General features: G+C 33.1%; 1 protein-coding gene across 5 annotated transcripts in view; it reads left to right on the top strand.

Moving 5' to 3' along the window:
- The window catches only part of LOC110037325, a 40009-nt gene extending 24854 nt beyond the window's left edge, over positions 1-15155 (top strand). For 3 of the 5 annotated variants that reach the window (XM_020741943.1, XM_020741940.1, XM_020741945.1), the window contains 4 exons: positions 2209-2369; positions 4989-5143; positions 13885-14897; positions 14986-15155. In XM_020741943.1, coding sequence (XP_020597602.1) covers positions 2209-2369; positions 4989-5143; positions 13885-14076 — 508 coding nt within the window. In that variant the 3' untranslated portion in view covers positions 14077-14897; positions 14986-15155. The remainder of the gene's footprint in view (positions 1-2208; positions 2370-4988; positions 5144-13884; positions 14898-14985) is intronic. The other 2 variants (XM_020741942.1, XM_020741941.1) reach the window with 2 other exon arrangements.
- The last annotated feature ends 371 nt before the right edge of the window (positions 15156-15526 follow it).

Genomic DNA, 15526 nt, shown 5'->3' with positions numbered 1-15526 from the left:
TGGCGCGGTCCGTTTCGTCATCCGGGGTCGCTCGGACGACGTCGTCGACAATCGGGTCAAAAACGCGTCGAAAATTCAAATTTTACAAAATTTCGACCCGCGATCGATCGTCCTATAGGGATCCCTTTTGGGTTTCTCATGTTGGTTTCATCCTTCTAAGTGTTAGAAGTCGATACCACACACGCGAAACCACAAAAGAGTACCGAAGCGGGTTGAATTTCTAGAATGAGGCGGGTCCCATTTCTAAGGTTCTAAGATAGTCGAAGGGAGATTCCTAAGGCTAGATCCTAAACCCTAAGCGGAAGACTAGACCTCACGAAAATTGAGGTCAACAGTATCCTGGTGATAGTTGGGTGGCAGGTATTTTTTTTGCATTTCCTTCTTTATTTTAGCCCACGTAGTGTTCTTTCCTTCCCGTCGCGTTATCTAAACACTTGTAAGCTTAAAGCATTTATCCATCCATCCTACTTATCAACTTGTCAAAGATGATCAATTTAAAGTTGATCAAAGCTTACAATAATATAATGCTATGTCAAGTGCATTCATATGTTCACTGTCAAAAATCTCACGCGAGTAAGAATGTAGCTTGCATCTCTTGGCTGGTTGATTAACCTAATTATCATGTTGATATCATATTACAATCTCATCATAAGCCTGAATATTTCCCAACGTGTTATGTTAGTCACTATTAGTTTAAGAGTATCGCTTTCATTAAACTTCTCTTTAGATCTATGAGGTCCCCTTAGAAGAATCAATCTATGATTGTTGATAATGAATTTTTGGTTAATTTGGGTCAAAAAACAAGTAGATTCGATTACAACTTCGAGAGGATAATCATGATGTTTATCGCGGTTATAAACATTTCTCTATAATGCACTTTAGGCTAATATTGATAAATGTTTAATTTTCCCATTCTGTTTATTGCTACTTATGAGTAATGTATTGTTGAGCCTATAGGATAACCTTAATAAAAAAAACTTCTCTCTACTGATTGAGAGGATTATTATTCATGGGAGTTGTGCCTATAAGGAACCTTGAGCTAAATTATAAAGTCTTCATAAGAGGGTGAACTCTTTAAGTATTGTTATCGAAAATTCAATATACTAAATGAAAGTCGGCCTAAAATCACATGAATACAATATAATCCATAAAGGATTTTTAGATATCACATTAATAACTTAATGCAAAATAGATGCATAATATAGGTTTGATGAAAATTCAATAGTTAAACGAGCCTAACATCTTCCAAAAGTTGTCACATATCTAGATCAACTTAGGGCCCTAATATTTTGATTTTTTCTTTTTAATTCCTGGTAAGGAGGCACTATTTTCGCCATGTTTTGGGCTCTTTGTTTCAATAATGGGATGCAAGTTTGTGAAGGATCTTAATTAAAGAGTTGGGATGCACTGATAGAACTGGTTAATAATCTATGCAATTCAAAATGATCCACCGTGATCAATTTTACTAGAATATTAATTGGTTTCACAAAATTTGACGTACTTCTCAAGCTTATATCATTCTGTTGGATATGATATTCTTAGAGCTGAATGCTGCATTCTTTCTTGCCTCTTGTTCTTTCCTGTTTCACCTAGTAGCTTCTCATTATCAACACAACATTGCAGCACCTCAGTTTATTGCTTCTTTTTTTTTCTATTTTGAAGAATGGAGATACTTCATCCTTCTTACAAGCATGCCCTTGCAAACGCATGTTTTTGCAGTTCTGCCTTAATATTTTTGTTTTTTTTTATCAGACTGTGGGTGATAAAGTTTCTTTTATCTTTTTCAAAATTTGTGGTTGAAAACGTGAAGCATGGACTGAAATTATGTTTCATGTTGCCAATCCAAACTCCTCAATTCTCTCCTTTGCCCTCTCCTTACCAAGGTCAAACCCCCTCTTTTGGTTTCCAGAGCATGTTTGTGTGGAGTTAAGAGAGGTTTTCAGGGTCAAATGGTAGTATGATGAATGTTTTAATGCCTCATTTGAAGATGCAGTGGGATATAACTGCACCACTCTTGCTTTCTTGCACGAACTCATTCACAACAAAGCCTAAGATGAGCTTCTTCACTTCCTGCCTAATTTTAGTTTTCTTGCAATTTAATTCATATTCTATCATGAAGCATTCATAATTCTCAAAACATAAATTAATGAATTCCATCCCTTCTCCATGTTATTCTTTAGGGGTTGATTGCTTCTTTCATTTTTATAGGTTTTGTGCACGTGAATATGAAAAAAAGAAGGACATGGCTTTTGCTGCATTGGCATATAAATGTATGGAAGTGGCTTATTTCAAGGTTGCATTTTTCAAGTGTTATGTTGTATCTAAGGACTACCATGAACTGCAAGCAACCGTGCAGACATTTTTACAAGGTTAGCAGAATAAAGTTTTTTTCTTCTTGACATTTTCTTTTTTTTTTCCGCTGATCACTGGTCTTGCGCAATGTCATTTGTTTTTATTTGTTAATTGTCCTAATTTTCCTGTATTTTTTTTTTTTTTTTATGTGAGATTGCCAGCTGATAGCTTGGCTCAATGAACTTGCCTGCTTTAAATCTTTTGGCTCCTTTCTTTTAGTCCTCAATAAATTTTTTTTTTATTCTTACAAGGCGAAGCATAAAATTTTTGGCTGAGCTTTGCCTGTTTATGTGAAGCGTGGTTTGATTTTACTGAACACTAAAAAGATTATTTTGTAGCAATTTTCTCACCCAAAAAACCTTGATTAATACTTTTATTATACATCTATTCTCTTATGATGTAAAAGGTTATACCAATGTTTTTAAAAGCCCAATTCATGTGCAAAGAAAAGCGAAACATGTGATACCTGCTTAGCTTTGTTTAATCGTGCTTTGAAGTGCTAAAGCAAAACAGTTGGTTCTATTCTTAGTTTAGTGAGAAGGCATAAAGCGCTACTAAATTAATTTAGCTTGTTTTATGAATCATGAGATTTTATTAGTTTATTTAAGCTTTAAAATTTATATTTTATTTAAAGTTATAAGAATTTCTTTGTAATTTTAATTTTTTAATTATTACAACAAACTATTAGAAATTGTTCGAGATTTTAATTTGTCGGTTCACCATTAATGTTTGCCTTCAAGTTAGGTATTGCATCAACTTTTTTAATATTGTATAATTGTTAGTGAAGGTATTTATACATTGATAGTTTTATATAGTCTATTAGTGTTTTAGTTAATAAAACACTACTTTGCGCTTTGAAGCTAAAATAAATCCTTGGACATCGCATTGTGCTCTGTACTTTGATAACACTGGGTTATACTTTTGTTCATGGAAACATGGAATATCTAGACATGTATTTATGAGAGAGGTTTTTTTATTTTTTATTTTTTATTCTTTTGTGCTTCCAATGTTGGTTGGGGTAACTTGCAATGAGAATGCTCATAATTTGCCAAATCTAACTCAGTTATAACCTCCGAGGAATTTAATTTTTGTGAGAACAACTTATTTAAATCTGATTTTCATCATTCATAATCCAAGTTTCATTGGGTTACATCTTCTATGCTGGCTATGCGAAGTAAGGATGATTGAAAAGTATTTAGCTAAAGAAGGAAAAATAGTAAAAGCAAAAATATTGTATTAGTGCTGCCCGCTTTGTTTGAAAAAAATAAAACGATGGATTGCAACAAAATATTTTGAATTAAACAAAATGTACGTGCATTAATGCAAACGCGAGGCAGTTTCCGTATGAGTTTGAAAGCATTTTTACAATAGTAACATAAAGTTTGTACCCATCAGAAGAAAAACTTCAACATAATTAAAATATATATTTTGTGAATTAACTAATATCATTCTTAACTAGTTTAAATAGAAAGAATATAAATACTGTATGATTTTATATGTATGAAATCAGGTGAATTTAATGATATTAAAAATGTCAGTGAAATTTATAGTTATAAAATTAGTATATATATTTAATAAAAATTTAAGATATAAAAAAATTATTCCCAACAATTATAAATATGTTGATGAAATTTACTCCAAATTTTTTGTGAAAGTTCATAACATATACTAAATCATATAATTGAATTAAAGATAAATTTTGATTGCATTCGATATAATTTCAAACTTAATAATTTTGGAGATTCTTTAGGCCTTCAATGGGTTTGACTTGATCATTTTGAGTTCCAGACAAAGTTCAAAAGTATCCATAGAATTCTTTAATTCGAACAACTGGCTAATCCTCAAATTACTTAAAGGATCATTCAAATCTCCAAACATGTATTTGTTATCATCAAAATAACCTCGTGCACTTTATGTGATCAAAAGCTTTTTCCCCACGTCCCCTATTATTCATATGGATCTATGGTAAGTTGAGGTAAATTTTGCATCTCGCATAGCTTTGCATCTACAATGAGGAAAAAAGTAAGTGTTGCATGAGACATTAGAAGAAGAGTCACAATGCATGCAAATTGTGACCGTAACATCTTAATCCTCTTTGTGTAAATCTTATGAGCCTTCCCGATAACAAGTTTTGAGATGAAACACGTTACATGTGATAGGCTCATGAGTCACAAACTTAACCTATAATCCATGTGCTAAAGCATAGAACATGATAATGCACACACATTGTTGTGCTGCACTACACATGTGCATTCATGACATAGTCATGGTTTCAAAAGTGACCTTTTGATGGCTTTGATTTCTGGTTTATAAGAATGTTTGGAATTTTTGTTTGCTCTAATTTATGCCATGAAAAGCATTTCTTTTGACTACTTCATTACAGGTCTCCCTCCCTCCCTCCCAGGACGCCAATTAAGTGTTACAACTTACCATGAAAGTAGACAGAATTTGACTAATCTGCTTGACCGGATGCATTATGTTTTTTTTTTTCCTTGCATTTTTTGGGCATGGCAATTGTTCTAAAGTATTGACCGTACAAATGTATTTTTTCTCAAGTTCTTTCTCACCTTGTTATATTTACTGTGACGTGATTATGAGACCTTTACTTGACATTGTTGTTTTGATATTCTGTACAGATGGCTCACCTTCATCGTCTGCTTCTGACCTCGATAACTTGAATCAGCCAGGTGCACTAGAAAAGGTCACTTATTCTAAGGTTGCTAGTTCTCTTCAAAATACCGGTATTCGTGGTGTAGTTTCCAGAGCTACCTTTTCCCGTTGGCTTGACTGGGTAAGTTGCTTTTTATTGTCTTGATAACTGATTGTTGTTTCTGAGTCAACAGCTCTTGCAAATTTTGCTAGTAAATGTGTGTTTGAATAGTAATTATTTCTTAATATAGGAACTTGACAATATTTTGGCTATGCAAAAATTTTTTTGTTTATTTATAGCAATTTTGAACATACAACTGTAGTGCCAACTATATTCATTTAAACACGGCTCTCTTATATATGCTAGGGATGATTTAAGGTTCAGATTTTACTTTCAGCTACTTCTATTTCTTTCATTATGCTACTGCTGTAATGTATGCATCAAAAGGCATGATTACATAGATTTCCTTGTTTTAATTTTTTGCATGCTTGGATGTGTGATGGAAATTCGCACTCAATTGTTTTTTTTTTTTTTTTTTAACCATTCAGTTCAAACTCATGCACAGTATATACAAGAGAAAATACAACCTAAGTATAATTATAAAATATATATACAATACTAACTTATGAGTGATCGATTTGGAAGCTTATTAATGAAATTCCATTGAGGTGTAGTAGCACATGAAATTTTAATCAACTGTTTAAAACTGTAAGTGCAATCAAACCCAATGCAAGAGCATAAATGAGATTAATTGCCAATCAACACATTAAAATGAAAAAAATCTATTCAAGCAAGTAAATACTAAAAGAAAGTTAATCTAATTTTAGAGAAATGTATAATATAATATTTAGACCAATCTACACCTAAGCTACCTGGTTTTGTTTCCACTTCAATCTGTCTTTATGACGAGAACGCTTTTCCTTAACAAAGGAGTAGCCTATAAACCTGCCACTCTCTACTTCGCACATGGCAAGTAGAAGTACAAAGTCCTATCCTTATGGGCTCAGAATATCCAGTAAAAGTTATAGTTGATTACCTTCTGAAAATAATTCTTGGCTTTGGTGGCGTTTATGGTAAATATCTTACAACAAAACACATATTCTCTCTTCTATAAGATTACAAATATACATTTGAAAATGACTATAAAACTAAAAAGGTCGAAAGAGAGATTAGTCTAAAATTTGAAGAGGAAATCACTTTAATAATCTTCAAATGATCAACTATTAACCACTCAACCCTTCATTTCATATGTTGGATTGCTCTCCAGTTGGTCTGTCATTAATAGGCATATGGGGTTGGGAAACTAGAAAATAATCGCTTCACCTGTTTCTGAAAATAGGAAACAGTTTATCCTGGATTCAAATTTCAGGATCAGAGCAATCGTTTATAAAAGTCCACTAAACTGGCCCATCTACCTTTAAAAGTCTTTCAAACAACGTCATTTAAATTAAATGAATTACTTTATGAAATGCATCTTTGAGCTGGAAATAGCTTGAAATATTTCAAAGGGTATATGAAAACAACAGTAAGCTTGATTAAAGATTTAAATGGAACAATGTGTAGCATTATCATTTTGAACTCCTGCATTATTTACCATACAAAACTTTTATAATGAATGAACCATTTAGATCATGAAGCCAACCAAATCATTTTAAGTCCGTTGCACTTGAGAAATTATAAAACTATTACTACAAAATTGCATCAATCCATATAAGAATATGCTTATGCAATGATTGAGGTTTATGAGAAAACATGTGTCATGACCTGGCCCGGGACTTGGAGTTAACCAAAACGGGAACGGACGGTCGAATGATAGAAATCAATTGTTTGTTATTCTAATTTTATTACTAAAAATTTAATATTTAAATAATAAATGAAAGAGTCACTAAAGAAAGCAATTAAAATCAACAAGTGGAAATTTGTACATTTTTGTTTGTTGTTCTCGTCTTGTATTACACATTTGCTCAACTTCTATTCGTCTTGTTTAAATATTTAAACTCTAAAAATAATATTAAAATAATATAATGAGTTATCTAAAGATAACCTAAAAGTAATCATACTTCTAAACTATAGTAATTCAATGAGAAGAATTTAAGATGCATGCGAGTCTATAAGAAATTTTATAATTTGCTTGTATTTCATATTTTATAAGCAATCTAATATATATACTAATAAGCAATTTGATATATGCTAATGCATGCATCAATCATCTTTTCTAAATGAGCATACTCAATCTTCTATAAGCATTTAATTTAGATTTATTTTATACTTTACATACACATTTATCTGTGAGGATCACCGTCAGCAAGCTTAACACACCCTTGGTCGATATTGTCCCATCGACTCCTGTCGGCGCATCGGTTAGCGATCTACACATCGTAATTGTTTGGGTGAAAATACTCTTATCTGCCTCTGGCCGATATTATCCTATCGGCAAAACAATTAGTAATGTAAAAAATTACATTTGTCTAATGAGGTAAGCTCTGGTTTACTCATCTCTGACCGATATTATCTCATCGGTACAATGGTTAGTGAAATAACAATCACAATTGTCTGGGGTGGTAGAAAACCACGTGTGCGGGTCCACTAGCATCCCCTGCCTGTACCATCAGGGGTTGAAATCATCCTTTGAATATACACGTCCAAGCATTCATATATAAACTATTTCATTTTGTATAGCATATATTATTTTGAGACATTTTTATGCATCTACTAAAATGCATATTTATTCTGTTGTGTAACTATTTATCAAACATAACTTTCATATCATTCATATATCTATTTCATGCGTAGATTTTACTTATATCTATTTCATGCGTAGATTTTACTTATATCTATTTCATGCATATCTCTTACTTATATCATGAATATTTTTCTTACATGTCTATTTTACATATAATGTCTATCTAAATATCATTCATCTCATGTATATATTTCATGCATACACATTTTTTCCTATTATGCTTATCATCCATGTCTTTCCTATCTAATAATAAGAAGACTGTGATTAAACTAAGGCATACATAAAGTCAAACATATAATCTGAAATAAAAAAAAATTACTGGAATTTAGAAATGCAATTACTCACCTCAGTTGTCATGTTAAACTCTTAATTTTCGATAATTAGTTGGATGTTGCGGTAACTTTTACGTTGAGATTAATAATCTTTAAGACATAATATTCAACTTTAATGCTCAAGTAATGTCTCTTAATCAAATTAATCTTTTTAACTTAGGATTTATTTACCCGAAAATTACAACGTCGCTTGACAATGAATGTCCACACTCGTCTTGGACCTGCCGCCCCGATAGACAACCTAGAATCCACAATCAACTTCAGATTTAAAGATATTGGCCAAAAAAAATAATTTAACAAAAAAATATAAATGATTTGCTAAAATATACCTTAAACAGCCTTATCGGCAAACAACTCTTCTCATATTAGCCAATTTCTCTTCTCCCTTCTTAGCTTCTCAAACACTTTTTTCCTTCGTTGATTTCGTGTTAAAATACCTTGCTGAGCTCGCAATTCACATTCGACACTATCAGCACAAGTTCGATGCCTTTAACAGTTACTGTAAAGGAAAAAAGGCCAGAAAAACCAGACAAAACTCAAAATGGAAGCAAGAGAAAGAATATGAAACTTTAAATAGTATGAAATAGTGTTCCGTACTTACCAAAAATTCCTCAGAGCCCCTGATTGCAGCACTCTATGGGCTGCCCAGTTGTCGATCGTGACCCAGCTACAGTGCAGAGTCGATTAGAAGCTTACGAGAAGGGAAGGAAACGAGAGATGGGGAAGAGGTGCATTGCTTAGGTGACCGTTCGTCGCCTCTGCTCTCATTTGCGGAATGAGCTGTGATTGCAGCTTTTCACAGGAGCTTTTGTCGAGCTCGATCGAACAGGGCATGATGGTGAACAAGTGAAACAAAGAGGGGCAGAGGGAATTCAGAAGCGGGGAAAGAAATTTTGAGAACTTTACCCTATTCGACGTATTTAACGTCCGGTATGTCGGTGGGGAACAGTAATGCGAGAGTAGGAAAGTTAATTAAGGTTTTATTTGTTTAATTAAATTTATAATTTTAATTTTTTGTTTCTCTCAATCTATTCATAATGAACTTATGATGTTTTATATGTAACTAATTGATTTTTCGTGTAGCATTTTGTAAATTTGTTTCAATTGAAATTCGAGGGTGCAAAAATTGAGGTACAATTTAAGTCGCCAAAAATATTTTTCATTTTCTCAAAAATTGGTTATTACAATCTCCCCTACTTATAAAATTTTGTCCTCGAAACTCATGAACTTCACATCAACTATGAAGATGAAACAAAAGTGAATACAAAACTTTGTTTCTTGTGAAGTGGTAACTAAAACATATGTAATAAACTATACATCTGATAAATCCAACATAATACTCAAAAGACAAATCATCTATCAAACTATGTATGAACACATTGGCAATAGACTCTTTTGATTCTTGAGGAGTTAAGGAATAAACTCTTGGGCGAACATTTTGTCTTGATTTCTCCTTACGAGCCACAGTATCAGCTTTTATTATCCTTTGTTGGTCACTTCTAGAAACAGATCATTCCTGAAAATTCCTCTTAACTGGATCCCTTCCTGCATGAAAATCTAATGTGGATTTCTGCATAGCATTAGGGCAATTTCTCCTCTGATGTTCAGGTCGTCTGCATAAGTAACACACACTCAACCCAAGTAAATATTCATCGCGACGCTACTTCCCACACTTAACACAAGGCTGTATAGTGCTACTGCCAGCCTGGCTAACAACTACACTAGTGCAGGACTTCATCTTCTTCCCACTAGACCTCCTTCTCCTAAATGAATTGTTGGTGCCACTTTTTATGAACTCTTTCTCCCATGCATGTCTCTATGCTTCAGAGTTTGCTCCACTAATACTGAATAGCCTTCAATCTTAAGTGGCATTAGTGGTTGCCTGTTTAAATCTTTCAGTCCAGAAAAAAATCTGTAGCGTGTCTCCTCTGTATTTAGAATAAGTTGGGGTGCATATCTCAATAAGATACTAAAATTCGCTTCTTATTAAATAACCAATTGATCTTCTTGCACCAACCTAATCAATTTATCTTGCATCTGTCTTCTAGCTGACAGTGGTACAAACCAATCTCTGAAGGTTTTTACAATCCCGTCCCACTATACCAAGTGGTTGGTTCTATCTCCAAACTTCTCATGCATCTGTCCTAGCCACCTTCTCTTAGCTTCTCCCTCAGAAGCAAAATTGACAAGGGCAACGCTTCTCTCTGGTGGACATAACATGTCATCTATGATTTTCTCTTCTCTCAATAGCTAATTTTTTTGCTTCCACTGACCCCCCTGCTCCATAAAACAAAGTTGGTCTCATTTCTTGAAAAAGTTTTAATTATTTATCCATTGGTGTTCTTCCACTAATACTAGCTTGAGATTGAAAATTCTTAATCAACCGAGTCATAACATTCATCATATCAGAGAAAGCACTAGTATTGACTATAACATTCTGGGATATAACAAATTCTATATTCTCATCTCTAACCTCTTCTTCTAGATCATCCATAGTTCTAAAATAACAATCATTTAATTTAATTAAACTCAATTAAAATTTTTAATTTATATTATTTTTAACTTAATAACTTAATCATATTATCCTATTGGCTTTTTCATTAAGATTCATGTTATTTAATCTAAACCTCCATTTTGATCTAAAACTTTGCTCTGATAACACTCTATTACGACCTAGCTCGGGGTTTAGAGTTAACCAAGACGAGAATGGACAGTCGGATGGTGGAATTTAATTCTCTGTTATTCTAAATTTAATACTAACAATTTAATATTCAAATAATACATGAAATAACAACTAAAAAAATAATTAAAATTAACAAGTGGAAATTTATACATTTTTGTTTGTTATCATCTTCACATTTGCTTCTCTTTTATTGATCTTGTTCAAATGTTTAAAACTTAAAAATAATATTAAAACAACATAATGAGTTATCTAAAGATAGTTCAGGAGTAATCACACTTCTAAACTATAGTAATCTAATGAAAAAAATTCAATATGCAAGCAAGTCTATAAGAAATCTTATAATATGCTAGTTTTTTTATATTTTTTAAGCACTCTAATATATATATATTTATTAGTATTGTGATATATGTCAATGTATGCATCAATTATCTTTTCTAAATGAACATACTCAATCTTCTATAAGCATTTACTTTAAATTTATTTTTACTTTAAACTTTACATACATATTTATCTCTGTGATGATTAGCGTTAATAAACTTAACACATCCTTGGCTGATATTGTCATGTCGGCTCCCGTTGGCACAATGGTTAGTGATTTACATATCACAATTATCTAGGGTGGAAAGACCCTTAGCCGATATTATCATATTGGCTTAGCGGTTAGTAATATAAATATTATAATTGTCTGGAGAGGTAAGCTCTGGTTTACTCGTCCTTGACCGATATTATTTTGTCGGCACGGCTGTTAGTGAACTAACCATCAAAATTGTTCGGGGTGGCGCTGGTGCACTAGAGTCCTCTGTTGTTACCATTAGGGGGTGAAATCTCCCTCTGAACATGCACATACAAGCACTCATTTATAAATTATTTTATTTTGCACAACATATATTATTCTAAGACATTTTCATGCATCTACTAACATGCATACTTATTCTGCTGTGTAGCTATTCATTACACATAACTTTCATATTATTCATATATTTATCTTATGTATCTCTTACTTATATTATGAATATCTTTTCTACATATCTATCTAAATATCATTCATCTCATGCATATCTTTCATGCATGTGCATCTTTTTCTTTTATGTTTTTCATGCATAGCTTTTCTATCTAACAATATGAAGGATCTGATTAAACTAAGGAATACATGAAGTCAAACATATAATCTAAACTAAAGGAGATTAATAAAATTTAGAAATGCAATTAGTCATCTCAGTTGTCACGCTAAAATCTTAATCTTCGACAGGTTGTTGGAGGTTGCGGTGACTCTTACGTTGAGATTACGAACCTATAAGATAAAATATTAAAATTTAAGACTCAAGTAATTTCTGTTAATCAAACTAATATTCTTAACTAAGGATTAATTTACCTGAAAGTTATAGTGTCGCTTTACAGTGAATGTCTACACTCGCCTCTAACCTGCCTCCCCGATAAACTATCTAGAATCCACAATTAACTTCAGATTTAAAGATATTTTGGCTAAAAAAGTTAATTTAATCAAAAAAATATGAATGATTTGCTAAACATACCTTAAATAGCCTTCTCGGCAACCATCTCTTCTCCAAAGCAGCCAATTCTTCTTCTTCCTTCTTCTGATCGTCTCAAACTCCTACATTGAATTCATGTCAGAATACCTTACTAAGCTTGCAAACCACATTCTACATTTTCAGCACAAGATCATTTCCTTCGATAGTTACTGAAAAGGAGAAAGACACGAAAAACGAGTCAAAACTCAAAGTAGAAGCAAGAGAAAGAAAATGAAACTCTCAAATAGTATGAAGTAGGGTTTCGTACTCACCAAAATTACCCTGGAGCCTTAAAATGCAGATTGCGCCCAATTGTTGATCGCGACTCTGCTACAGTATAGAGTCGTGCAGAAGCTTGCGGGAAGGGAAGGAAATGGGAGATAGGGAAGAGGTGCAATGCTCAGGTGGCCGCTCGTCGCCTCTACTCTTGTCTGAGGGTTGAGTTGCTATCGAAACTCCTCACAGGAGCTTTTGCAGGGCTCGATCGAACAGGGAGGGAGGGTGAATGAGTGAAACCGAGAGGGGCAGAGGGAATTCAGGAAAGAGATTTACCCTATTCGACGCATTTAACGTTTGGTAAGTCGGTGGGGAACATTAATGCGAGATTGGGGAGGGTTAATTAAGGTTTAATTTGTTTAATTGAACTTATAACTTCAAATTTTTAATTCTCTCAATCTATTCATAATTAACTTATGATGTTTTATATGGAAGTGATCGATTTTTCTTATAGAATTTTATAAAATCGTTTCGATTGAAATCTGATGTGTGAAAAAATTGAGTTATAATTTAAGTTGCGAAAAATTTTCTCCGTTTTCTCAAAAATTGGTTATCACAACATGGGAGCAAGCTTGCAGTCTATAGATTTCCTAACTGGAATATAAAAGAGTAAATTACCCTAGTCTCACATGTTACCGGAATATTATTGTTTTAACTTTTGAATGCTTGTTTTTTTTTTTTCCTCTAGATTTGTCTCCTTTTCCAAGATGTAAATTATTATGTGAATAATAAGATAAATTGATTGTTGCATTAAGATAACATCAATATTCCAGTATTATGAAATCTAAAGGTTGCACATCTTAGTGTCAAGATTGGGAAGTTTTGCTTATATGTACCATATTAAAAAGGTTGACGATTCTTTTATTCTCGTATCTTTTTCTTAAGTATATGTCCTTGACAGGGGCCCGACCATCCCTTCAGTATTGATAAGGTTGGTGGGCTTGTGAGTCTGCCAGTCCAACCACGTGTTATACCTCGTTTTTCAATCATTTACAAGTCTAGAGAATGGGGAAAGGTCCCTTTAAGCTAGAATTGATTCATAATCTACTCGTCTGTTTGAATGAATGATGGGGATGACTTCTGAAGTTGAATTTAATAAGTGGTTAGGTTGGAGTTGCAGTGCGTTTTACTCCAACCGCAAAGAACTATAATTTTTTATTGATTGTGCGAAGGACAGTTAATAATATGATTGTGCTTTAAGCTTTTTCTGTTTTGGTTAAATAGAATTATTGTCATCTTCAAAATATCTTTCACAGGTTCTTTTTTATAATTATTCAAGTCTATATGTGTACCTAATTGCCTTTATCACATCTTTACAGACAAACGTTTCAATATTTGCTTTTGAAGCATCAAGGAAATCCCAGAATGCACTTTCAGCGGCTTCTGCCGCACTTGAACATAGTGGTTGTGGCAGCATTGCTTCGGTTGAAGATGCTCTAAATTTCAATTTTCACAATATAGAAGAATTAGTGAGGCGTATAAGAGCTGCCATGGAGTCTTTCAATCATTAAAGCAATAAGGAAACTTTCTCACCAACATGTCATCGTTTACAATAGATGGATTCTGTGCTGGGACCCTTTATCAACGAATGCAAGGATAAATTTGCTCCAAAGGAGCACTTTAACCATGGAAAAAATGGGAGCAGTTATCATGCTGACCACATCTGTTATGCAGCATTGTTTGAGTAAATGAAGTTCAAAACTTCAGCTTTTAAAATTAAAAGTAATTATTGAGGCTTATGAGGCATTCTATTGAGTTTTATGGTCATTAAAGCTTCAAGGTAACTTTCCCATGCATATTACATCTTTTATGTGGCGATTTGCTCTCCAGAATGAAACTAGACGGATGTTGTGCTGATTTTTCCTATTTTATGAGAGCGTAGTACATCATTCACTTTTCTTGAGATCAGCAAAAGCATTGGTTTTGAAATATGTACGAATATTTGGCCAGCAATCTGAACTGCAGTTGTGGTTTTTCACGTGTAAATTGCCTAAATTATGTTGAACATATTAAGATTCGTGAGGATGTTGGGATTTAGATGGTTGACAGGACCATCCTGCAAAGAATATGATGTAGAATGACGAACATATTCAGATTCCTCTCTCCTAATTGTACATGAAATTTGTTTATCCTAAAACTTGATGCTGATGTCTCCAATGCTCATATTGTTCACGTCCTTTCAAGCTTTGTCGGATGCACAACTGAAATTATCAACGCTGCAGCATCAGATTGGGAAGCAATGGCAATTTTGGATTATGGTATAGAAGATTCTTTAACAAATGCTCTATTATCTGGAAATTGATTTCTTAATCTTCAAAATATTTTTTGTAAGGTATCCAACTTTCTGCTGTTAAAGTGTATTATATTCTTCTCCTGTTTTAATTTTTAGTTTTAAGAATCTTGTTTCATTTACTTTGCAGGCTGTGCTTTTAATTACCTTTAACATAGGAGTGGGACTATTCAGTTTTGTTGATGAGGTAGAATGGATTAAGATTTGTGACTGTGAGTCCTACTGTAGATCTCAGCTAACAAGGAGTTTGCAAGCTACTGTCTTCAGGAAGCAAGTCTAAAGAATGGCTATTTGTCTTACCGCTAGTCCCATGAAAACTCTTAAAAATTTCCATTCTTTTTGGCAGAAAGTTCTGCTAATAAAATCTACGTTAAAACATGCTGGGAGGTCATCATTATTCTCTCCTTTTATGCTCTCAATTCAACTGTTTGAGCAGGTATAAACAATTCACTTCATTATAACGTGAATCAGAGTTAGTATTACTTTTTTTCGTATTTGATTTTTCTTATTTATGCTACAAACAAACTACTGGAAACACGCTCAAAAAAATAAACTACTGGAAACATACTCGGTTTGTTTGTGCATGGTTGAGCTTTTACTTGTTTTCCTGGAATCTCTCATTCTGGTGGCAACAGAAATTTTAATTATGTGTGCTTGTCCTCCTCTTTTAT

This window comes from Phalaenopsis equestris, unplaced genomic scaffold (assembly GCF_001263595.1).
Source record: "Phalaenopsis equestris unplaced genomic scaffold, ASM126359v1 Scaffold218760, whole genome shotgun sequence".
NCBI classification, from domain to species: Eukaryota; Viridiplantae; Streptophyta; class Magnoliopsida; order Asparagales; family Orchidaceae; genus Phalaenopsis; species Phalaenopsis equestris.
This window is presented reverse-complemented; position numbering and strand designations above follow the sequence as displayed.